At 39.8% G+C, this 26469-nt stretch overlaps 1 protein-coding gene across 1 annotated transcript; it reads right to left on the bottom strand.

Moving 5' to 3' along the window:
- Positions 1-4040: 4040 nt before the first annotated feature.
- PMIS2 (PMIS2 transmembrane protein) lies at positions 4041-4638 on the bottom strand. The gene is made up of 2 exons (XM_014838329.3): positions 4342-4638; positions 4041-4169 (listed from the first exon to the last, which is right to left on the bottom strand). The coding sequence occupies exons 1-2, from the start codon at positions 4636-4638 to the stop codon at positions 4041-4043; spliced, it is 426 nt and encodes a 141-aa protein (XP_014693815.1).
- Positions 4639-26469: the final 21831 nt, after the last annotated feature.

The following is a 26469-nucleotide window of genomic DNA, read 5'->3' as shown; positions in this document are numbered from 1 at the left end:
CACGTGCACGGGGAAGCATGCTCATGGATGCCTTTTGCAGGATGGCTTGGAGCAGCCAAAAGTTAGGAATAACCTAAATATCCATCTACAGGAGGATCTTGATAGTAAATTTTGCAACCCCTGACACAGCCCACCAGGCGATTATTAAAAAGAGGGAGAGAAAGTAAGGATAGAGGTTATCTTTTGTGGGAAAGTGACTGGGAGAGGGCACAGGAGTCTTCTGGCCTTGCCTTATTTCAGATACAGTTTACATGAGTGTGCTATTGGTGAAAATTCATTGACATACACATATGATTTGTGCATTTTTATGCACTTCAATAAAAATGTTTTTAAATAAGAGACCCAGTGTACTCTTGATTTAAATGAGACTCAGATTCTCAAACTCTTCATTTAAATAAGAAATCTTGCTCTATTATGGGTTCTTGGGGAGTATTTCTTGGGTGGGGGGAGTATTGTTTTCTCTCTTTTTAATCCACATACCTGTGGGAAAAGAGAAAAATGCTAATAATATGCTTCTGATTTAACAAAGAAAATTCAAAAGCAAGTCTTTCTTCCAGAAAAGAATGTCAGTTCAAGTATTGTTACGACAGTAACACGAGTAAGATGATTCATCAGAATTGAAGACTGTAAGAGGTTAAGAATGACAATCACAGGACATGGCAATAACGTCAAAGTCTGAGTGTCTTAAAGTTTGTTAAGTTTGCTGGAGTTAGAAATACAATTTGCAAGACCAATTCATAGTGTGGAACAGAATCTGCTCTCCTGCAGCCGCTTGTTCTGTTGAGATTCTCTCTGTTATGATACTCAGATCTCTTTCACCAGGAGAAAGACAGGCTCACAGGTTCATGCCAAGTGCTGGAATTCCATGAGCTATCATTGAGGGAGAAAAGGCAGGAATGAGAACCTAGGAATTTACCCTATGGACCAGAAGAGGACACAGGCAGATAATTCACAAGTGGGATACAGGGCATTTGGTGTTGAAGATCTTCAGCACTAACAGGAAAATATCTTCAAGACCTAGTGGTAAGCAGAAAAGTGTGATATCAATGTGTGTGGATGTATATGCACAGGGAAATGCACATAAAGGTAACTAGAAAGACTTACCACAAAATATTGACAGCAATTACCTTTGAGAGGGGAAAATGGTACTAGGACCAACTGTAAAGTGAGCTCCTCTTCTCCCACATACTCTTTGTATTACTTGATTCTTTATGAGAATGTATTTGTGTGAAAGTGGTGCAAATAAAGAAACCCAAGTAAATAAATAAACAGATTTAAAATCCAAGGGAAAAAGAGAATTAAAAAATTACCTGGCCTATTTGACCGTGGGGAAATTCTGTGGAGAGCAGTTACAGAGTTCTTTTGGAGAACAATTAATGAAGGGACACATAGATAACTGAGAAAATGAAACAAACTAAAGAGGAAGAAGGAAGAGGAAGATGAGGAGGAGCAGGAGGAGGAGGGAGAGGAGGGGTGAAGAATGGAGGAGCAGGAGGAGGAGAAGAAGGGAGAGTAAAAAGAAAAGGGAGGAAAAAAATTTGAAGGAGTGCAGGAAGAAGGGTTGCTTGGCTGTTGAGTTCAAAAATCAGTTCAGAAAGAGTATGTAATCATCATAAATTCCTGGGCGCAGTAATGGAGCATGCTTACCCAGGCATAATGAATTGTAGATCCTGGACATTGAGTGAAAAATTGCCATCTCATTCTGTGGGAGGTAGTGGGGAGAGAGAAGAGTGTTAAATCTGTGTTTCATTATAGTAATTCAACTGATGATGTTTCAAAACACAAGAACATAGTTTTTTTGTTTTATTTTATATTAACATAATGGTAAATGCCAGATGAATGCCTGAGAGTGTGATACAGGGTGGGGGGAGTCTGGGAGCGGAGGTAGAGAAGCCTGGTGGGCTTTGCAAGTCTTGTAGCACAATGTGACTTTTTTGAATCTTTGTGCTGATGTGGACCATCCTGACTCCACATGGCTTTGCAGCTGAATGGGACAAGCCCAGCTTGGTCTGGCCTGAGGAGGGACAGGGATGGCTGACCCTCTAGACCTGCTAACACAGCAAACAACAAGGCATAATCTTCTCTCCAGACACACCCATAATATGAAACGTTGTCCCACAAACACATGTACTCTGTGAAGATACCTGGGACCATGGAGGAGACAGACACAGTAAGACAACAGCTAAGATTAAGGTTAATCATGGACTAGGGCCTTCGTCCTATAAACCTCCCAACAAGGTGAGTCTTTCTGTTGGGTATGAATTTAAAGCTGTAACCCCAGATGTCTAACAAATGTAACTCTGTTTTCCTCCATCTTCACTGGTTAGGGTGGATTGAGTTGTGGAAATAGATAGGCTAGACATGTCATGGCACAACACAATAGTTTAGTTTCTGCTCAACCATGGGAGGCAGTTGGGGAAAGGGTGACTGTTCCTAGAATGACTCAGGGACCACAGCTGATGGGAACTCTTTCATCTCTATGCCATGTGGCCCTCCAATCACCATGGGTATCACTTGCCCAGTGAGCTAGGGGAGGAAGGGTATAGTGGACTGCTCGTGGGAGGTGCTTAAGGTCCAGGGTTGTTTGCGGCACTCATCACTTCTGATCACGTTCCACAGAGCCAAAGACAGTCTCATGGCCACACAGGGGAACCTAGGAAATGTGGTTGAGTAGTGCTCCCAGGAAGAAAAGGAGATGAGCTTTGGTAAAGTGTTAGCAGTCTTTTCCACACCTACTCAGTTTAATTCCTACTGATAATCTCCTCAGTTGTGGAAACTTAATTCTGCTAAGTCTAGAGTTTCTGAGTCTGAATTTGGAGTTGTCCATGAAGCTAGGGCACCAGAAGGAACCCCTGGGTGTTTGTCGTCCATGGTGTCAGCCTAGATCTCTGTTTTCATTCATCCTGGGTGGCTCTGGTGTTACCCCCGGCTCCCCTCTGATAGTTGCTCTGACCCTGACACTTGGCATTCCTATAGCCCCCACCTTCTCTTCATCACGCTGGGACGTGGGATACCCTACTTGGCTGTCTGAGGCCATTTCTTTCTAGACCTCCACACCATGCAGCATATTTTTGTTGAGATCTTGGAGCCTCTCTAGGATTTCTCTGTGGAGAGGGAATACAAGTAATCTCTGGGGTCTTTGACACCCCGCTCCATCCTGAGATGTAGGCTATAGGGACCTCCTTACAGATATACAGACATCTAACCTCTCTGCACTTCCCCTATTCCATGAATAGGGGAGCATTTACCTTTCAGGATTGGGGGAGAGGTGGTCTTCATCAGCTCTTCTGCCAAATCTATTGTTCATTTCTTGAGATTTTTCCATTCTTCCCTTGAGAATTTAACTTTTGGATCTCAAAAGCTGGAAGAGATTTCTGTTTCCTATCCCTGCTCTCAGACATTACAAGCGTAGAATTCTAGCTTGAATGAGGAAACACCTAGAGAATATCGATTCAAATTTCTAAGTATGACCCCACATTGGCGACCATTATGCTCATTTTACAGACAAAGGAACTAGGCTCAAGAAAATTATCTTGTTCAAGGATGTACAGTTTTTAAGTGTCAGGGGTGAGAGGAAAACCCACATCTGCCTGATTTCCATGTCCCAGGGCTTCACCATTAGGACATTCTGATTTTCGTATGGTTTGGGAAACACGTAGCCCCAGCGAAACACAGACACTGACTCAGAAACACACATGAACACTTATGAAAAGCCAGGACATTCCCTTCAATTTTATTGGTTTAAATAAATATTTTTCTGAAAAAGCAGCCCAGTATCAAGGAGTTAAGGGCATCTATGGTGTGAAAGTGAGGACCTCCAAGGTGGATGAAGACAGCTCTTCATGGAGGCTGAAAGGATGGAGTAGGATGGTGTTCCTGGGCTATTCGGTTGTTGGATGTTGAGTTCCTTGGCTGGTGGGTTTCCTGGATAGCAGATGTCTCAGCTCTTGGATTCTTGCATGGTGGCTGATTTGGCTGGTTAGTGTCTTGGTGAGTGGGTCCTGTTGAGGGGTGGACCTGTAGACTACTGGGCCTGGCCTTCATACCATTAGGGCGTAGTAATAAATGATGCCTAAACCAATGAGTATGGCGAATACATCCAGCCAACCAGTTCTGCCTGAGTTGACGTAAGCCTCTTCCCACTCGCTGTTCTTGTTGGCCTGCGTGGTCTGTAGGGATGGGAATTTTAGATTTCTGAGTCCAGCCATGTGACATCCTTGGGGAATGGCTGGAGACCAGCTGTCACTGAGGGAAAGAAAACCCCCACCCAGTCCCAGGACAGGAGCAGATGCAAGGGGCAGGTAGAGGACAGGATGGGCCATGGCTTAGGCATTCTTTTACCTTGTAAGAGAAGAAGATAGCTGGTAATCCGAGGGGAGGGAAAAGAATTACAGCCAGGACGGTCATACATACGTAACTCGGGGCATAAAACGCCAGTTCTTCTTCTGTCTGTTTAGGCTCTTGCTCCTCTGGCTGCGCGGGTGGCGCGCCTGGAGCAGGTGGGGCGCCTGGGGCAGGTGGCGCGCCTGGGGCTTGTGGGGCATCTGCGGCAGGTGGGGCGCCTGGGGCTTGTGGGGCGTCTGTGGCAGGTGGGGCGTCTGCGGCAGGTGGGGCATCTGCAGCAGGTTTTGGGGGCATGATCTTTCCACCCAACGACAGACCCGAGTATCTTGGAAACAGCCAAACTCACTATGCCTTCTGTCGTTCGAACCAGAATCCCAAGACCCAAACTGTCAAAGACCAGTTCTTCACAATGGAGATACCAGAACCTCAAGTCCTGATTGGCTGCCCACGTAAGAGGGCGTGGTCCCGCGGTTCTCTGCTCCTTGCCGACTCAGAGCATGGAACCAGGCTCCACCCCCTAAGAGGACATCGACTTCCCCAACCCTGATAGGGATTGGGCGGAGGTCATTAGGTTGGACCCTGGCTGGTCCTCCTTCCTGAAGACTCCTATCTGCAGACAGGGCAGGAGGGCAATATCAGGGATGCCTCCCAAGAGCAGAAGAGAGGAAGTAGACAAGCCAGGAAGAGAACTAGGAAATCTACCATGAGAAAGGAAGGAAAATGAATAATGTTCCATGAGTTACGATGCTTCCCGGTCTGGCTGGTGGGAACAGGCGCTATGCCTGGCTTTGTGTGATTGGCAGCACCTGGTCCATCTGACTCTCTCAGGTAGTTTTTTCTCCAGTCTTGGGTGCTTTCCTCACATGCATGCCTTGATCAGTACTCTGTCAAATATTCACAGAGGACCTTGAGAAGATCTCTGGAGTTCTGTCTCTGTGAAATTTTCTCCTCTCTGGCATCTTTCCTGCAAATTCTACCCACGTTGGTTCCCCACCCATGGCCCCTGGACTGTTATTCTTGTCTCTTCAACTGAAGGAACATGCCTGGCTCCATCTTGGTTCTCCCTCCCCGCACTGCAGCCTGGAAACTCTCAAAGCAACAGGACGGCTCACCTAGTTTGTTTCTTGTCTTCACAGTGTCTTGAAAGTTGTTGTTTCATATATTTTGTCCAGGTTTTTTGTTGTTTCAGAGAGTGTATCCAATCTCTATTTATCCCCAATATTCTTGGGGCCAGAAGCGTCTTATAATTTAGATTTTTATTTGTATTTTAGAAAGCTGAGAGAATGCATACACAATTTGTTACATATATAATTCCTCTGGCAGCACTCAATAATTCAACTCAATACTTCTTCAACAAAATGAGTGGATAGTCACACTAAGTACATAAGTAAAAACAAACATTATAAATAGCCTCATGTAAGTTCAGGTCAGGTTTTGCCACCAAATGAATTATCCAAGGGGGAAAAAGTCTGTTTTCAGGTCTTTGGGATTTTGGGATTGTGGAAAAGGACTCACTGACTTTTAATAACAGCTGATCCTTGCAGCAAGCAGACTCTTTGCCAGACATTATTCTCAGGGCTTATATAGATGAACATCACTTAATTCCACACACAACTCTGTGACATAGTTGCTATTGTTTTCTCTATTTCCCTATGCTTATGAGGAAACTGGTGCATAGTGTTTTTCATTAATAATAATAGTAACAACGATAATAATAGCTAACACTTAGAGAGTCTATCATGTGCCAGGCACTGTTGTAAGTGTGCTGTATGCGTTGATCTCATTTAACCCTGACACCAATCCCATAAGGTAGGTTCAGTTGTTATCCCTGTTTTAGAGCTGAAGAAACTGAGGGACAAAGAAGTTTAGTAAGTTGCCCAAGGTACTCTCCTCCTTATGCTCAGTCCATCCCCTTCCCCTCTGCCTCACTCTAGTGGTGGCATGTGACCCAGGCTTGTAATCAGAGCATTCCATTCCCCAGGCTCTTTACAGGTTCAGGGATGGGCATGGGACCCAAGCTGGTCAAATGAGAGCCAATCTTAGGATTTTGTTGAAACTTTTGGGGTAACAGGTTTGCTTGGGATGGCTGGTGGTCACTGTGCCATTACATGCAGAAAGCCATCTGAGAGTGAAACAATAAAGAGAAATTAATACAAATCCCTGATAGGTTTTGAGTCCTTGGTTTTGGCTGCACCTAAATGCCAGCATCATTCCATTACCTTTGTGATATTCAATCACATGAATCAATAAATCCCTTGTTGGAGTAAGCCGGTTTCAGCCAGTCTCTGACTCTAGCAGCTGAAATGATACTTCAAATAATGGGGATAGAATATTGGCCAAAGAAGAGATGTTGAGCTGGGGGCCCCTAACCTCCAGGACCTGGGGTTAGAAGCCCAAGAAGAGAAGAACCTGGATCCATGTGGGGAGTGGGCCAAGGAGACAGAGTCTCTGGGGCAGCTCAGGTGGCAGTAGGTGAACTCCTCAACCCAAGGGATTAAGGGAACAGAAACTCGGATCTGAAGAAATGACCCAAGAGGCTGATGAGACTATGCCTAAACTATTTATGACCTCTGTAAACCACTCCTGTCCCCCAAGTCCCTCCCTGTCTCCACGTGTTTCCATTATCTGTTGCTGCATAACAAATTCTCCCAGACTTAGTGTTTTTAAACAATGTAAGTATTTGTCATGATTCTCTGGGTTGGCTGGGCAGTTCTGTTGGTCTCAACTGGGCTTATCTGGGCAGCTGCATTCAGCTTGAAGGTTAGCTAGGCTGGGAAGTCCAAGATGGCCTTGCTCACATGTCTGCCAATTGGTGCTGGCCATTGGCCTAACCTCAGTTGTCTTCTAGGTGTCTTCTCATCCTCCAGTAGGTTGGTCTAAAGTTGTTCACAGTGTGATTGTGTCAGGATCCCGAGTGAGTAAAGGCCGATGCCGCAAGCCTCTTTGCATATGAGGAACCTAATGCACAGAGTTTTCCATTAACAGCAACAGAAACAGCAGCAACAGCAGCAACAGCTAACATTTATAGAGCCTATACATGCCGGGCACTGTTGTAAGTACCTCACATGACTTACATGATGTCATTGTCACCACATTTTCTTGATCAAACAAGTCACAAGGCTAACCCAGATTCAAAGAGATGGAAAATGGACTCCATATCTTGATGGAAGGAGCAGTGATGTCATATTACAGAGGGGCTCAGACCCAGGGAGGTGAGATTTATTGGAGGCCATTATTAGAAGGATCTACCACAGCACTGAACTCTTACTGAACTCCTGTCCTCCATAACCCTTGCCTGTCATATATAAACTTGTTGGCTGTCTGTAAACCCTACCAGATCCTTATAATTCCCTCACTATCTCTCCATAACTTTTCTCTGTCCCCATAAACACCTTCCTGTAGTCTGATAATCCCCTCCTTGTCCTACTTCTTCCCTGGTTACAGCTTCCTTTTGGAGAGGGAAGTCAGCAAAAAGGCAGACTAGGAAGCTCTAAGCTCTCGTTCCCCAAAAGAAACATTGGAAAAACAAGCAGAATCTGTTTGAACCAACCTTTTAGGAGCTCTGGAAAATAGTCAAAGGTTTACAACAACCAAGCAAATGCCCAGTGAAGAAAATCCATCTTCAAAACAGTAGGAAAATTTTGTGGCATTTTTATTTGCCTTTGCCCCACCCCCTCCCTGGGGCAACTGTCTTGGTCTCGAGTTGGCAGTAACCTGGTTCCTGTTCCCCCACCCCATCCCCGACCTCTCAAGGCAGGGGGAACAGAGCAAACCATACTTTCAAATTATTGCCTATGTCTGAGAGAATATTTGAAGGACTTGTGCAAGATGGTCATCTCTGTTTCACGTAACTTGGACTGCAGGCAGGAAAAGTGGTGGGCATGCTCATAAAAGCTACAAGGTAATGACAAACCCATGGATGCCTGGGTTGAGAGATTATGGGTGGAGGCATAAAATAGACCATCTAAGGCCCAGAGGAGAAGCTGGGCTGAGACTCTGAGAACTTAGGGTATTCAAAGCAGCCCAATATACAGGGGAACTTAGAAAGCCACATGCATGCCCAGGCGAGGTGCATGCTTATTAAAAACCTGAGAAGACCTTAAGCCTTTACCTTGGGCTGATACCCAGGCTCAGAGCAAGCCTGTGTAAGTGCTGAAGGAATGCCCCAGCACAGAGCCGACCTACAAAGACTGGGAGAGGCTGCTGTGTTCTCTTTTTTAGGTGTTTTGTTTGTTTCAGCTCCTGGCAATTTAAGGAAATCTCTATCCAAGCTGAACATGAGCTAAAGGAATAGAGATTTCAATGATCACACACAGGAATAGTCTTTGAAAAAAGAGTTTGGAAAAGTCTCAAAGCAGTGGACCACTACAGCCTTCAACAAGAAAAAACAAATGAACAAACTGGCAAACTCTGAGGAAGGGGGAGAATCTGATATCCAGAGTTGGCACGTTATAATAGTCAAATCTCCAATTTTCAACAAAAAAAATCCCGACATACAAAGAAACAGGAAGTGTCTCTCCCTGTGCACCATAACCTTCTCTGTCTCCCCCAGAAACCCTTCTCTGTTTCCCATAACCTCCTTCCTGTCCCTTGTAAAGCCCTGCCACTCATAACTCCCTCCTTGTCCTCTCTAATACCAACCTTGACCCTATGGCCACTTCTCTGACTTCCTTAATATCCTCCCTGTTCTATAACTCCCTTCTTATCTCATCATAATCTCCCAGACCTAGCATAATCTCTTCCTCATCTTCCATAAGCACCTGTCACATAAATCTTTCCCTGTAACCCCATAATCTATGCTTTTTCTTACATGAACTCCCTACATCTGATAAAATTTCTCCATCTCCCATAACCCTTCCCTATCCCCAAGTCCTCTCACTATATCATAACCCCTCTCTCCCCCATAACACTCTCCATGACCCATAATCTCTTCTCCAGCCCTTGCTTTCTAGGTTAGCCCTCACTTTAACAATTTTTATCCTTACCCCTTCTGTTTCAGACCTTAGTCACACTATCAGAAAACTTGAAATTGAAGGGACTGTACTTAATATAATGCTCAGTATCTACAAAAATTTACAAAAAAAGTGATACTGTTTAAATGTTAAAAACTTTCCATCTGTGATCAGGAATGAGACAAAGATGTCCTTATCACTTCCAGTTGGCATTGTATTGGAGGTCTTTTCCAGTGCAATGAGGCAAGAAAAAGAAAGAAAATTTATAAGAATTGGAGGAGAAGAAATAAAACTATCATTCTTTGTACATTAAAAAACTGTGTATGTAGAAAATCTAAAATATCATACAGAAAAACCACTAGAACTAATAAGTGAATTCAGCAAGGTCATAAGCACAAAGTCAATAAATAAAATTAAATGTATTTCTATATACATGTAATAAAAATTAGAAAATGAAATTTACAAGACAACACCACTTACAATGGTGTCAAAATAGAAGCAAATACCTAGGAATAAATGATATGAAGACTTCTACACATAAAACTATAAAACGTTAGTAAAATATATTAAAGAAGACCTAAATACAAGGAGGATTATACCATGTTCATGGATTAGAGACAATATTGTAAACATGTCAGCTCTCACCCAAATGATCTATAGAACCATTTTTTTTTGGTGGGAATTGTTAAGCTAATTCTAAAATGTATATGGAAATTCAAAGGTCTAATCTGGAGGAAAAGAAACAAAGTTGGAAGACTTACAGTAACAAATGGCAAAACTTACTAGAACTCTATGGTAATTAAGACACTGCAGTGTTGATATAATGATAGACGTGTTGGTTAATAGAACAGAGTCTAGAAATAGATCCACATATATATATATGGTCATTTAATTTATGGCAATGGTGACAATTCAGTTTAGTGGGTAAATGATGTTATTTTCAACAAATGGTGCAGGATGAATTGCATATCCATATGGAAATACTTTAATTTGGACCCTACCTCACACCATATACAGACATAAATTCCAGAATGATTATAGATCTAAATTTGCAATGTGAAAGAGTTGACCTTCTACAAGATAACATAGAAGACAATTTTCATGGTTTTAGACAAAGCAAAGATTTCCTAAATAGAACACAAATCTGACCATAAGAAAACGTTTGACAAATTGGACTGCATTAAAATTAGTAAATTCTGTTCTTCTCAAATTGCCTTTGAGAGAGTCAAAAGGGAAAGTCACAGCATAGGAAAATGTACTTGCAATGTATATATAAATGATAAATGACATACCTAGAAAATACATAAAATTTCTATACCTTAAAAACAAAAAGACATTCAACAATAAGACAAATAACCCAGCTTTTTAAATGAGAAAATGGATTCTATAGACATTTCTCCAAAGAAGATATACAAATGGCCAAGAAGCACATGAAAAGATGTTCAACATCATTAGTCATTGCGGAAATGCAAATCAAAACCACAAGTGAGATACCACTTCACACCCACTAAGATGGCTATAATGATAATTTTTAAGAAAGGAAAATAACAAGTGTTGGTGAAGATGTGGAGAAATTAGAACCCTTATACATTGCTGGTGGGAATGCAAAATGGTGCAGCTGCTTGTTTTAAAATGTAGGTTTTACTATTACTCAGGTATGGTGAGGCCAAGAGATCAGGAGATGGCTGCCACTGAAAAGACAGTGGGTACTCACAGTTCCCAAGAGCAGGGGGCACGCCATATCATGCAGGGCCACACAGGGAGTATGAGGGTCAGCCAGGAGACAGAGGGAGTGAAGGGAAAACATGGGCAAGAGCCTTTCTTGTGGTTTTGGCTGGAAAGGCATGGCAAGACAGGGAAAGCAGGCTTAAGATTGAGTAGTTTGAATAATGTCAGTGAGCTCTGGGGTATAGGGGCATTTTCTATTCTCTGGTACCTGGCCCTGGGGTGACTAGGGTAGGGAGAGAGTAGCCTGGAGTGTAAGAGCCTGTGACAGCGTGATAAAGGAAGTGGTTTGGAAGTAGCCTCTGGGCTGGGTGGTTTGCATGTGAAAGGCCAGCTCAAAGGGGAGTTGTTTGCTATCTCTAGGAATTAGCCAGCTCTGGGAGAGGTAGTCTCTCCTGAGTCAGCAAGGCCCTAAGATGTCAAAGCATTAAAATTAAAAGACATGCTTAATACACTGCTGTGGAGAACATTTTGACAGTTCCTTAAAAAGTTAAATATAGATTTCCCATATGAACCAGCAATTCCAGTCCTAGGTATATACCCAGGAGAAATGAAAGCAAATGTTCATAACAGTATTATTCATAATAGCCGAAAAGTGAAAACAACCCAAATGTCTATGAACAGATGAACGGATAAACAAAATGTGGTGTTATCCATGTGATGGAATATTATTCAGCCATAAAAAGGAATGAAGTCCTGCTACACCCTATAATATGAATGAACCTTGAAAATAATGCTAAGTGAAAGGAGCCAGACACAAAAGACTACTTATTGCATGATTCCATTTATATGAAATGTCCAGAATAGGGAAATCCATAGAGAAAGTAGATCAGTGGTTGCCAGAGCTTGAAGGGAGGGGGCTATGGGGAGTGACTATTAATGGATATGGGTTTTCTTTTTGGAGTGATGAAAATGTCTGGAATTAAATAGTGATGATGGTTGCACAACCTTGTGAATATGTTAGAAACCACTGAATTATTCACTTTAAAATTGTAAATTTTATGGTATGTGAATTATATCTTTAAGTAAATAACCCCCAAAATAGACAACATAATTATAAAATGGGAAAAAGACTCAAACAGCCAATATAGAAAAAAGAACATAGAAACTTCCAGTTCCACTAAGATGGAGAATCCCCGTTCTTCCCAGATCCTCCCTCTTACGACTAAAAGTCCTCGGATATAACATGACAAATATGGACAGGACGGCTCTGAAAGGTGTAATGGAGGATGAGCACAGCCCAGGGACCTCAGAACTTGAGGACCCAGACCGGGTTGGTTTATTTCTCCCCACATATCTTGCCCAGGGTGCCTCTAACCCAGAACTGCCAATAGACAGAGACAAAAAGAACTCCAGAGAAAAGCTTTTCCCCCTGGTGAAAGGACTGGGAAAGGGGTGGCCCAACAACAGAAAGTCTTTTTGGCAGCAGCTGCCCTACTCTAGAAAAACACCAATGAAAAAGCCATACTACCCACCCCTCCGACCTCCCCCCGCCGTGGTCTCACTGGGGCTGAGTGGGAGCTCCTCTTCCATCCCTCACCTGGCAGAAGCAGATGACAGCGCTCTGATTCCCAGCAGGGGCAGCATACGCAGGGCCGAGTGAGGAGATGCTGCTCCTTCCCCACCCAGCAGAACTAGGCAATGTTCTGACTCTCCTATCAGGGCATTGCTGGCAGGGCTGAGTAGGCACCTGTGCGGTGGAAGCAAGAAGCACTCCAACCAGGGTAGGTCAACTGGGTCCAGCAGCAAGTTGTGCCGTGACCTCCAGCTGCAACGATGAAGCTTAATGAGGCAATGAGAGATGGGCTGGCACCACAAGCCTCCACACACCTCTTCCCTCCTCTATCAGCACGTTTATATCCTCTTTGGAGTGAGGAGCCGAGCCTTCAAAGGGGATGAACTTCCACTTATAAGGTGAATAAGTTCTGGGCTCTAATGTACAGAATGATGATTATATATTGTATTTATATTATATTATATATTATAGTATGTTATTGTAATATATATCTATTATATACTTGAAAATTGCTAAGAAAGTGGATCTTAAATGTTCTCAAAAAAGAAATAGTAATTATGCCATGTGATGGAGGTGTTAGGTAACGCTATGGTGGTCATCATTTTGCAATACGTAAGTGCATTAAATCAACACGTTGTGCACCTTAAACTTACACAATGTTATATGTCAATTACATCTCAGTAATGCCTGGGAAAAACAGGCAAAAATCTTCAGCAGACAGTTCGCCAAAGAGGAGGTAGGGAAGGAAGGCAAATAAACACATGAAACGATATTCAACATCATTTGCTATCAGGGAAATGCAAATTAAAACCACTATGAGATACCACACGCTTTAGTAAGTGTGGCTAAATAAAATGGCTAAAATAAAAAAAAGTAGTGACATCACAAGCGTTAGTTGGGATGTAGAGTAACCTGAACTCTCGCACATTGCTGGATGGATTACAAAATTGTACAGCCACTCTGGAAAACCGTTTGACAGTTTACGAAGTTAAATATACATTTACCATGTGACCCACCAGTCCTGCTCCTGGGTATTTACTCTAGAGAAATTAAAACTTAAGTTCACATAAAAACCTGTACACGAATATTTATGGTAGCTCTATACAGTGACTGGATAAACAAACTTGGACGTTCATACAGTGAAATACTACGTCGCAATAAAAAGGAACGAACTATTCATAAATGCATCAATGTGGATGAATCTCAAAGGCATTCGGCCAAGTGAAGACAGTCAGTCTCAAAAAGTTACACACTGTATGATTCCATTGATACGGCACTTTCACAGAGACAAAACAGTAGCGACAGAGCAGTGGTGGCCAGGGGGTGGGGTGGGAGGTGTGACCATAAAGAGATGGCACGGGGGAGATATTTTGGGATGATGAAACTGTTCTGTATCCTGATAGTGATGCTGGTTACACAAATCCACCTATACATGCATAGAAGTCATTGAATTGTACATTCACAAAAGTCCATTTTCTTGCACGTCAATTTTAAAATGCAATAAAAACCCGCCATATCATTACATACTCACTAGAATGGCTAAAATAAAAAAGACGGACAAAGTCAAGTTTTAGCAAGATGTGGAACAACTCTAAATCTCATTCACTGCTGGTGAAAGTGTAAATTGGAAAAATCACTTTGGAAAATTGGCAGTGTCTATTAACATTGAACATACCTATACCATATGATTCAGTAATTCCCTTGTTACATTACTAAATAGCAACGCTTATCGTGAAGTTACGGTAGCAGGACAGTGTGGCACTGGTATGTGGCTAGAGAAGTTGACTAATGGAACAGGATAGAGTTCAGTAACTAACATACACATCCGTGTGTATATGTAATAGAGTGTCTGTATGGGTGCACCAAAGCCCAAGTACAGGAAAATTCATAACAGCATCCTCCATAATAGTTTCAAGTGGAAACAACACAAATATCCATCAACAGTGTAAAGAATAAATAGATTGTGATATAGTTATATAAGGAAATACTATACAGTAAAGAGGAGGAACAAGCTTAAAAAATACATTCTTTATGATTCCTTTTATATGAATTCTGAAAGAGCCAAATCTAGTCTATGGTGATATGAATGTAAGTATCTTTTGGGAGATAGTGACAAGACAAGAACAGGACTTCTAAGATGTTGGAATTTCTATTTCTGTGAGTGGTGGTTTCAAGAGTATGTTACTAGGGAAAAGTCATATTAGTAGTATACTTAGGATTTGTACACTGTTATGCATGTATGTTATACATCAACATCGCGTACCTACAAATAAAAAATTGTGGGCAGAGCTAAAGCCATGTTTGGAGTTAAGTATACAGCTGTAAATGCATGTCTTAGAAAAAAAGAAAGGCTGAAAATCAAAAAGTAGTTTTTCAAACATTCAAGAAGTTAAAAAAAAGCCCCAGCTAATTAACCCAAAGAGTGGTAGGGAGGAAAAATCGAAGATAAGAGTTGAAAGCAATGAAGTAGAAAATACATGTACAATAGAGAGATTCAAGAAATCCAACAATTGCTTTTTTGAAATAATTAACAGAATTAAGACCTTGGCAAGACTGATCTTAAAAATGAAAGAAGGTGCAAAAGCCAATATCAAGAGTAAAAAAGAGAACATCATTACAGATCCTTACAAACCTTAAAATGATATCTGTTTAATATTTAATACTATTAATATTTAATTTGATTTAATAGTTAATATTATTAACAATGTTATGCCAATAAGTATAAAAACTTAGATAAAATTGACCAATTCCTAGAAATTCAAAATTTAACAACCAGAAGAAAAGAATCTGAGTGGTCATATCTTTAAAGAAATGTATTCCATAGCTAAAAACCTTCCCACACTCCCAGAGTTTAGCCTGTTTCTAAACACCACTCTCAAAAAAAAGGAACCAGGGGTCTTTGGAGAAATGGCTAATTTTAGAGTTGGGTCAGGGAAAATACAGGGGGCTAGAGTATCTTGTAGTGCCAGAAAGTAAGGAAGTGCTTAATAAACAAAAGGATGGCGGCTTTTAGAAGGGACACAAAGTCAGCCTGAAGCAGTTTCCAATGGCCAAAACAGCAAAATAAATAACGTAGTATTGGACTATAACCCAAAGTATATAATAAATACCCCCGAGTCCACATTTACATAAATATACGATTGAGTAAATAAAGAAATGTCAGACATGAGACAAATCTTCCTTAAAGAAGAATTCCAAATAATTTATGTCACCACTCCCCTCTCCAGGAGGTGGAGCTTCATATCTCCCTGACCCACTAGTGTGTAGGCTGTGTATGGTGATTTGCTTCCGAAGAACTGAATATGGAGAGGAAGAAACATACAGAAGCTCCACATTGGCAAATACTACCTTGGCCAGGTGATCCAGGTTAACATCGTCAGTGACAAGCCACGCAGATACCACGTGCTCCCTGATAAGAGGAGATGGAAAGAGCACTTCACTCTGGATGCTCTTCCCCCAAACCCATATTCTCAGTCTGACTACGAGAAAAACGTTAAATAAACCCAAATCGAAGGACGTTATCCAAATACCTGACACAACACTGAGCTCATTAAAAACAAGGAAAGACTGAGGAACTTTCACAGACTAGAGGAGGCTAAGAAAACATGACAATTAAATACAAAGGAGAGTTTGATAATGGGGGAAATACGGCAGATGGATACGCGGGTGTACAAATCATTATCTCCCCAAAACGTGATTCTGCTACATTTGTAGCTTGCTTAGCTCATATTCTTAATTTAATACACAAAAAATGCTGCTTCAGTGAATTTAAATATGTAACTTTTTTTAGAATTGTACAAAAGGATATATTCTTATGTCTATTCTAAAAACTGCATTACAGTCAGCCCTGATGGCCTGGTGGTTAAAGTTCTGCACGCTCTGCCCGAAATCATTTAGTTATGTTTTGTTTGTGTTTTAAATTTTATTAAATGGAATCATACAATGTGTCCCTTTTTTGTGTGCCTGCTTCTTTTTCTCAACATTATAGTTTTAAGATATCTGTATTATTTTGTGTAGATATGATTCATTTTCATTCTTGTAAAGTATCCCATTGTATACCTATACTGGAGGCTATTTATCCTTTCTGTTGGTGACAGACATTTGAATTTTTCCAGTTTGGGGACATTATCTACACTCCTGCTATGAAAATTTGAGTATGTGTATCCTGGTGCCCTGGAGCAGGCATTTGTGAGGCTGGTTACTCAGAGTTACGGTGTCATAGGATATGTGTAGCTTCAGCTTCACTGGGCCAAACTCTTCAAAAGGGCTGCACCAGTTTATACGCCCACCAGCTCTTTATGGTTCCACGTATTCCTCCATCTAGCAAGTGCTTGATTTTGACTGGCTCTTGTGGTTTATATTTTGTATTTTCTGATTATTGATGTGGAGTGCTTTTTGAAAGATTTATTGGCCCTTTATAGTATCCTCCTTCATTTAGTGACTGGTTCAAATATTTTGCCCGTTTTCTCATTAGGTTGCTTGTAATTTCCATATTGACTTAGAAATTCCGTGTGCGTGTGTGTGTGTGTGTGTGGTTGTGTTTTAAATATCTTCTGCCACAAATTTGGCAGCCTAGAACAACACAAAGTTAGTAGCTTACAGCTGTTCTGTTGTTTAGAAGTCTTAGGTCTCCTCAGGCTACAATCAAGGCATCGGCAGGGCTGTGTTCCTTTTTTGTAGGCTCTGGGTATGACCTGTTTCCTTGTCAGTTCCAGCTTTTAGAGGCCACCTGCATACCTTGGCTTGTGGTCCCTTCTTCCGTCTTCAAAGTTAGCAGAGGTGATTTGAGTCCTTCTCAGATCGCATCTCTCTGACCTCCTCTTCTGCTTCCCTTTCACTTTTAAGGACCCTTGTGATGACTTTGGGCTCGCCTGGATAATCCAGGAAAATCTCCTCTTCTAAGGGCCGCTGATTAGCAATCTTAACTCCACCTGCAGCGTTAATTTCCCTTTCCAGGTAAGGCAGCGTATTCACATGTTCCCAGGGTTAGGATGTGGACATCTTTACAGAGGCATTAATCTGCCCACCATGGCCTGGTTCTGGATTCTTCATTACGATCAGTTATCCTATTTGTCCCTCCTTACACACCATAGCACATTGTGTTTACTGTTATAGCTTTAAAATACAGCTTTATATATGAGAGAGAGCAAGTACTCCCACACTGTTCTTCTCCAGAAGCGTTTTAGCTTCTCTGGGCTCTTTGCATTTTCAATCAGGTTTTCAGGTTACACACACACACACAAACTTGGGGTTTTGATTGGGATGACATTGGATCTATTGACAAATTTGTAGATAATTGTCATCTTCACAATATTGAGCCTTTTATGAATATCATATATCACTCCATTCACTTAGGTCTTCTTTAATGTCTCTCAGCAATGTTTTGAAGTGTTCCATGTAATGGTTATACACATCTTTCGTTAGTTATAGTTCTAGGTATTTGATGTTTTTGATGCCATTTATTATAAATGGCATTTAAAAAACTCTGTTGTTGGTACACAGAAATGTGATTGTTTTTAATATCAATCGTGTATCCAACCATCTTACCAAATTATTTTAATTCTAGTAATTTTTTCTTGGATTTTTTTGGATTTCCATATCATATCTGAAACTACACTGCTTTTGTTTCTTCTTCTCTAATCTAATAAATAGCATTGTTTCATTTCCTAACTGCACTGGCTGGGATCTAGTATTGATGGAAGCCGACCTTGTCTAGTGTCTGATCTCAGAAAGATTATTCTGAATTTTCAACCGTTTAGTATAGTGTTTGCTCTGCACTTGATGGTGATACTTCTAAATCCAGATGAAAGATTACTTCTATAGTGTCTGGTGGGTGTTTTTTAGTCATCTATAGAGGTTAAATTTCATTAGATGAATTTTATGCATCTAATAAAACAACTACTTTTCTCTTTTAATTGGTTAATCTGGGGGAAATTCCTTAGTGGATTTTCAAACGTAAAACCAACCTTACATTCCTGGAATAAACTCCAATTTTGTCATAATGTGTTATCCTGTTAAGATATCACCGGATTCAGTTTCCTAATATTTTAAAGAATTTCTCACCTTTGTTCCTGAGATTGGACTATATGTTTCTTTTGTTGTAATGTTCTTGTGGGCATTTGGTTTCAAATTTGTGACTGCTTAAACTGAGAGATGTTCCCCCTTTTTCTAGTCTCAGGAAAAGTTTGTATAAATTGGTGATATTTCTTTCTTAAATATCTGGAAGAAACTATAGGTGAAACAATCTAGCCCTGGAGTGTTCTTTGGGGGGAAGTTTTACATTATAAATTACGTTTGTTTGATTGATTTAGGCATATCCAAGCTCTGTTTCCTTTTTGGTAAATTTTGTTTTTCAAGGACTTTGTTACTTTTCCTAAAGCTTAAAATTAATTGTCATAAACGTGTTATCAATATCTCATATCTGTTTAATGTTTGCATGATCTTTAACAATATCATTGTTTTCACTCCTGCTACAGGTGTTGTTTGGGGTGCCTTTTCTCTTTTTACCTTGATAAGCCATGCCAGAGTAGTTTTAAAAATCAATGCATTAGTCTTTTCAAAGTAGCAACTTTTGGGTTTGCAGATTCCATTGAAGGATTATTTTCTAAGTCATTTCTTTCAGCTATCTTTCCTCTCTTGCCTTCTTTAGTTTTAATGGGCTGTTTTTCTCTAACTTCTTGAGCTGAATACATAGACGATTCTTTTCAAACTTTTAAGACTATACATCAACCTTGAAATATGGCCTTAACTGTATCCTGAAACTTTGGGGGAAGTCTTTTTACTGAAATATAGCTTTCATACTAAAAAATGCACAAACCTTACATGAATTTTCACCAAGTGAACAGACATTTGGAACTACTACCCATATCAAGAAATAGGAATTTCCAGCACCTTAAAAACTTCCTATTGTTTCTTTCTGAGCGGTTCCGTGCCAAAGGTGATCCATATGTAGTCTTATAAATTAGCTCTTCCTGATTTCAAAATTTACATAAATGAAGCATACAGAATGTTTTGCTTTTTACAATGGCTTCTTTTGCTTAACATTATGTTTGTTGTTGCAACAAAGTAGGTGTATGTTATTTTTATTCCCCGTGTAATATTCTAGTATTGTGTGAATGTACCAACGTATTTCCCCATTCCACCACTGCTTCACGTTGGGTGGTTTTGAGTTTGGAATTATTATAAATAATGCTCCTATACTATTCTTTTAGATTTTGTTAGTGTGTTTTTGTGCATTTTGTTGGGTATATACATAAAAATGAAATTACTGAGTCATGGATATGAGTGTGTTCAGCTTTAATACAAACTGCCCGTTTTCCAAACTGCATGTTTTAATTATTTCTCCTACCAGCACTGTATGAGAGTTCTAGCTACTCAGTTTTATCACTTGTTTTTTTCAATTTTTAAAATTTTAGCCATTCCAGTGGATTTGTTGTGGTATCTTATTGGGAGTTTTTAAAAATTTAGTTAAAAATTTACATAACATAAATTCACCATTTTAACCATTTTTTTGGAGTGGATTATTTTATTTTGTTTTTCAGGTGTACATCATTATATATTTTGATTTCTGTGTAGATTACACCATGTTCACCACCCAAAGACTAATTACAATCCATCCCCACACACATGTGCCGACTCCTTTTTCACACTCCTTCCTCCCTGCTTCCCCTCTGGTAACCACCAATCCAATCTTTGTTGCTACATGTTTGTCATTTTTATATTCTACTTATGAGTGAGATCATACAGTACTTTACTTTCTCCCTCTGACTTACATCACTTAGCATAATGCCCTCAGGCTCTGTCCGTATTATCAAAAATGGCTGGATTTCATCATTTGTTATGGCTGAGTAGTATTCCATTATGTATATATACCACATCTTCTTTATCAATTCATCCCTTGATGGGCACCTAGGTTGCTTCCAAGTCTTGGCTATTGTGAATAATGCTGCAATGAACATAGGGGTGCATGTATCTTTCTGCCTTTGTGTTTTCAAGTTCTTTGGATAAATACTGAGCAGTAGAATAACTGGATCATATGGTAGTTCGATTCTTAATTTTCTGAGGAATCTCCATACTGTTTTCCATAGTGGGTGCACCAGTTTGCATTTCCACCAGCAGTGTATGAGGGTTCCCTTCTCTCCACATCCTCTCCAACACTTGTTTCCTGTGTTGTTAATTATAGCCATTTTGACAGGAGTGAGGTGGTATATCATTGTAGTTTTGATTTGCATTTCCATGATAGTTAATGATGTTGAACATTTTTTCATGTGCCTGTTGGCCATCTGTATGTCTTCTTTGGAGAAACGTCTGTTCAGATCTTTTGCTCGTTTTTTAATTGGGTTGTTAGTATTTTTGTTGTTGAGATGTATGAGTTCTTTGTATATTTTGAATGTTAATCCCTTATCAAATATATGGTTTCCAACTATCTTCTCCCAATTGTTAAGTTGTCTTTTCATCTTGTTGATGGTTTGCTTTGCTGTGCAGAAGCTTTTTAGTTTGATGTAGTCCCACTTGTTTATTTTTTCTATTGTTTCCCTTGCCTGGTCAGACATGGTGCTTGAAAATATACTGTCAAGACTGATGTCAAAGAGCATACTGCCTTTGTTTTCTTTTAGAAGTTTCATGGTTCCAGGTCTTACATTCAAGTCTTTAATCCATTTTGAGTTAATTTTTGTGTATGGTATGACTAGTCCCTATGGCCAGCTGCCTGCCCTGGCTGAGCCAGATTAAATCAGTGCTCTAGGAGGTGGGGCAGACCTCTGCACTAACAGGCCAGGGGGAGATCTCCAATGGCATCTGCCAGCATCTGTCAGCATGCCTGTCCTAGGTCACAATCATGGCTGCTGCCAACCTCTCAGTCCCTGGAGAGGTCTCGCCTCTCACCAAGATGCACCCAGAGCCTATCAGGTGAGTCTCTTTTCACTAAAGGACTGTGCAGCTGTCTTTCTGGTGATTTTAGGTTGCTTTCCAAAATGGGTAAATTTGTGCATGGGCCCATTAAGAGCTGGCTTTTTCCCACTTATGTCAGACAACTTTTCTGGGGGTATTCCCTGTTGTAGTTAATAGCCAGAAAAGCCAGATATTAGGACACTCTTCTCAGTTGTGCTGAGTCCAAAGGATGCTTATAGCAGCAACACTTGCTGCTCAGGTCTCCCACTCCTCCAGGGAAGGCCGTGTACATTAGGATTGCTCCTGGCTGGCTGTGAAGCACTGTGGCTCACAAAGGTGGTGTTTTTTCTTTCCAGAAAGGAAGTTCTGCCTCTTCCACCTCATTCAGGACTGTCCCTTGTTGCAGGGGTTCTTTTTATACAGTTTTCAGGTCTCTCTCAGAGGTAATTTTTCCAAGAATAGTTGTAACCTGGTTGTGATCACGGGAAGAGGTGAGTTCAGAGTCTGCCTATGCCTCCATCTTCCATTTTAACCATTTTAAAGTCTACAGCTCACAGGATTTTAGTACATTCACAATGTTGTGCGACCATCACCAGTAGTTCCAAAAAACTTTCAAGAATAGTTGTAACCTGGTTGTGATCACAGGACAAGGTGAGTTCAGAGTCCGCCTTCCATTTTAACCATTTTAAAGTCTACAGCTCACAGGATTTTAGTACATTCACAATGTTGTGCGACCATCACCAGTAGTTCCAAAAAACTTTCACCACCCCAGATAGAAACCTGGGACCTATTAAGCAGTCATTTCCCATTCTCTTCTTCCTCCATCCCCTCAAAATCTCTAATCTGCTTTCTCTCTATATGGATTTTTTCTATTATGGGCATTTCATATAAATGGAATCATACAAGCCTTTTTTGTTTGATTTCTTCCACTTAGTATAACGTTTTTGAGATTCTTCAGTGTTGTGTCATGTATCAGTAAGTGCTGATTCCTCTTCATGACTGAATAACGTTCCATTGTATGGATATACGCCATTTTGTTTATCCATTCATCTGTTGATGGACATTTGAGTTGTTTCCACTTTTTGCCTATGATGAATAATGCTGCATATATACACACATATATATATAATTATATATATATATAATGTATATCTAGATATGCACACATATATTACTTATATGTGTATAAGTTTTTGTTTGAACACTTGTTTTCAGTTCTCTTGGATTATATACCTAGGAGTAGGATTGCTGGATTGCGTACTAGCTGCATGTTTAACTTTTGAGAAACTGCCGGGCTGTTTTGCATGGCGGCTGCACCATTTTTTGTCCTACCAGCAATGTATGGGGGTTTCAGTTTCTCCACAGCCTTGCCAACACTTGTTATTTTCCCTTTTTAAAATTATAACCATTTTATTCACACCCATTAGGTAGGTGTGAAGTGGCATCTCACTGTGGATTTGGTTTGCATTTCCCTAATGGCTAATAATGTTGCACATCTTTTCGTGTGCTTTTTGGCCATTTGTATGTCTTCCCTGAAGAAATGAATGACTTGAATATCTATTCATGTTGTTTGCCCATATTTTAATTGGGCTTTTTGTCTTTTTGTTGTTGAATTGTAAGAGTTGTCTACATATTCTGTATACTAGTCCTTTATCAGATATATTAGTTGTAAATATTTTTCCCATGCTGTGTGTTGTCTTTTGACTTTCTTGATAATGTTCTTTGATGCACAAAAGTTTTTAATTTTGATGAAGTCCAATTTACCTATTTGTTCTTTTGTTTTCTGTGCTTTTATGTCATATCTGAGAATCCATTGCCAAATCCAAAGTCATGAAGATTTACCACTATGCCTTCTTCTGAGAGTTTTATACATTTGGATTTTTTACAGTTTTACAATTCTTACATTTGGATTTTTATCTATTTTGAGTTAATTTTTATATAGGGTGGGAGGCAAGGTTCCCAATTCATTCCTTTGCATGTGGTTATCCAGTTTTCCCTGCACCACTTGTTGATAAGACTGTTCTTTCCCTGTTGAATGGACTTGGCACCCTATTTAAGATCAATTGACTATAGATGTATGGGTTTATTTCTATCTCAGTTCTTTTGCAATGATTTATATGTCTATCCTTATGCCAGTGCCGCACTCTTTACGATTACTTCAGTTTTAATCAAAGTTTTGAAATTGGAAAATGGAAATCCCCCAGCTTGGTTTTTCTTTTTCAAGGTCTTTTTGTTATTTGGGGTCCCTTGCAACTCTCTATGAATTTTAGAATCAGCTTGTCCGGGGCCAGCCCCATGGCTGAGTGGTTAAGTTCATGCACTCCACTGCGGTGGCCCAGGGTTCGGATCCTGGGTGTGGACATGGCACCGCTCATCAGGTCACGTTGAGGTGGCATCCCACATGCCACAACTAGAAGGACCAACAGCTAAGATATACAACTATGTACGGGGCAGGGGGTTGGGGAGATAAAGCAGAAAAAAAAAAAAAAGATTGGCAACAGTTGTTAGCTCAGGTGCCAGTCTTTAAAAAAAAAAAAAGAATCAGCTTGACCATTTCTGCAAAAAAGGCAATTGAAATTTTGGTAGAGATTGTGTTGAATCTGTAGATAAATTTGGAGTGTATTACCATCTGATCAATATTAAGCCTTCCAATCGATGAACACAAAATATCTCAATTTATTTAGGTCTCCTTTAAGAGATGTTTTCTAGTTTTTATGTACAAGTCTTGCACCTCCTTGGTTAAATTTATTTCTAAGTATTTTATTCTTTTTGATGCTCTTGTAGATGGAATTATTTTCTTTAGTTCATTTTCAGATTGTTCATTGCTAGTGTATTGAAATACAATTGATATTTACATTTATCTTGTATCCTGAAGCTTTGCTGAAATCATTTATTGCTGTTATAATTTTCTGTGGATTTTTAAGAATTCTCTATGCATAAGATCATGTCATTTATGAACAGAGATCGTTTTAATTCCTCCCTTCCAATGTGGATGCTTTTCGTTTCTTTCCCTTACTGAATCACCTCACTAGAACTTTCAGCACAGTGTTGAAAGATGTGGTGAGAGCAGGCCTCCTTGTCTGGTTCCTGATCTTAGGGGGAAAGCATCAAATCTTTTACCGTTAAGTGTGGTGGTAGCTGTGGTTTTCATAGATGTCCTTTATCAGGTTGAGCTAGTTTCCTTCTATTTCTAGTTTTTTAATTTTTTTTAATCATGAAAGGGTGTTGGATTTGTCAAATACTTTTTCTGTATCAGTTGAGATAATCATATGTTTCCCCCTTCATTCTATTAATGTGGTGTATTACATCAATTGATTTTTGTATGTTAAACCAGCTTGAATTCATGGGATAAATTCCACTTGCTCAAGGTGTATAATCCTTTAACATGCTGCTGGATTTGGTTGGCTAGTATTTTGTTGAGGATTTTTGTATTTATATTTGTTAGGGACATTGGTCTGTTTTTCTTTTCTTGCGATGTCTTTGTCTGGCTTTGGTATCAGGGTAACATTGACCTCATAGAATAAGTTAGGAAGTATTCTCTCCTCTTCTGTTTTTTTGGAAGTGTTAATAAAGGATTAGTTTTAATTCTTCTTTAAACATTTGGTAGAATTCTCCAGTAAGGTCTTCTGGGTCTGGGATTTTCTTTGTTGGAAGTTTTCTTTTTTTTCAACTGATTCAGTCTCTTTACTTGTTATTGGTCTGTTCAGAATGTCTCTTTCTTCTTGAGTCAGTTTGGTAGTTTGTGGCTTTCCAGGAATTTCTGCCTTTCATTTAGGTTAGCTAATTTGTTGGCATATAATTTTTCACAGTATTCTCTTATAATCCTTTTTATTTCTGTAAGGTTGGTAATGATGTCTCCACTTTTGAAAGTATTCCTGATTTTAGTAATTTGAGTCTTCTCTTCTTTTTTCTTGGTCAGTCTAGTTAAACTTTTGCCAATTTTTTTGATCTTTTGAAAGACTCACATTTGGTTTCATTGATTTTCTCTATTGTTTGTCTATTCTCTATTTTATTTATCACAACTGAGTTTTGGTACTTCTTTCTACTTGCATTGGGTTTGGTTTTTTAATTCATTTTCTAGTTACTTAAGATGGAAGGTTAGATTGTTGACTTGAGGTTTTTTTTTTGTTTTTTTTTTGTTTTTTTTGCTGAGGAAGGTTATTTTTTTCTTTGAGGAAGATTAGCTCTGAGCTACCTTCTGTGCCAATCTTCTTCTATTTTGTATGTGGGGCACCACCACAGCATGGCTGATGAATGATGTAGGTCCGTGCCAAGGATCTGAACTGGCAAACCTGGGCTGCCAAAGTGGAGTGCGCCAAACTTAACCACTAAGCCATGGGAATGGCCCTGAGGTCTTTCTTCATTTTTAATGTAGATATTTACAACTATAAATTTCACTGTGAGCACTGCTTTTGCTGCATCCCATAAGTTTTGGTATATTGAGTTTCTGTTTTCATTCATCTCAAAGCATTTTGTAATTTCCCTTTGATTTCTTCTTTGACCCGTTGGTTGTTTAGGAGCATGTTGCTTAATTTCCACACCTGTGAATTTTTCAGATTTCCTTCTCGTTGATTTATAATTTCATTCCACTGTGGTCAGAGAGCATACTTTGTATTATTTCAATGTTTTTTATATTTACTTAGACTTGTTTTGTTCTATCTTGGAGAATGTTCCATGTGCATTTGTGAAGAATGTGTATTCTTCACATTGGGTGGAATGTTATATGGATGCCTGTTCGGTCTAATTGACTTAAAGTATTGTTTAGGTCTTCTGTTTCCTTGTTTACCTTTTGTCTAGCTGTATCCATTATTGAGAGTGTGATGTTAAAATATGCAACTTCTGTTTTTGCCTCATATTTGAACTCTTTGGTTAGGTGAATATGTGTCTATAACTGTTATATCTTCTTGATGGAGTGTCCCTTTTATCATTATATAATGTCCTTCTTTATCTCATAATAATTTTTGTCTTAAGATCTATCTTTCTGATATTAGCATAGTGACTCAGCTCTCTTTTGGTTACTGTTTGCATGGAATATATTTTTCC

This window comes from Equus asinus, chromosome 26 (assembly GCF_041296235.1).
Source record: "Equus asinus isolate D_3611 breed Donkey chromosome 26, EquAss-T2T_v2, whole genome shotgun sequence".
Lineage (NCBI taxonomy): Eukaryota > Metazoa > Chordata > Mammalia > Perissodactyla > Equidae > Equus > Equus asinus.
Note: the sequence above shows the minus strand (reverse complement) of the source record. Positions and strands in the feature narration are given on the sequence as shown.

Excerpts from the sequence above, each read along its gene's own strand:
- PMIS2 (XM_014838329.3), bottom strand. The coding sequence starts at position 4,638 with ATGCCCCCAAAACCTGCTGCAGATGCCCCACCTGCCGCAGACGCCCCA. Across the intron at positions 4,170-4,341 it reads CTATCTTCTTCTCTTACAAG|ACCACGCAGGCCAACAAGAA; the intron begins GTAAAAGAATGC and ends CCATCCCTACAG.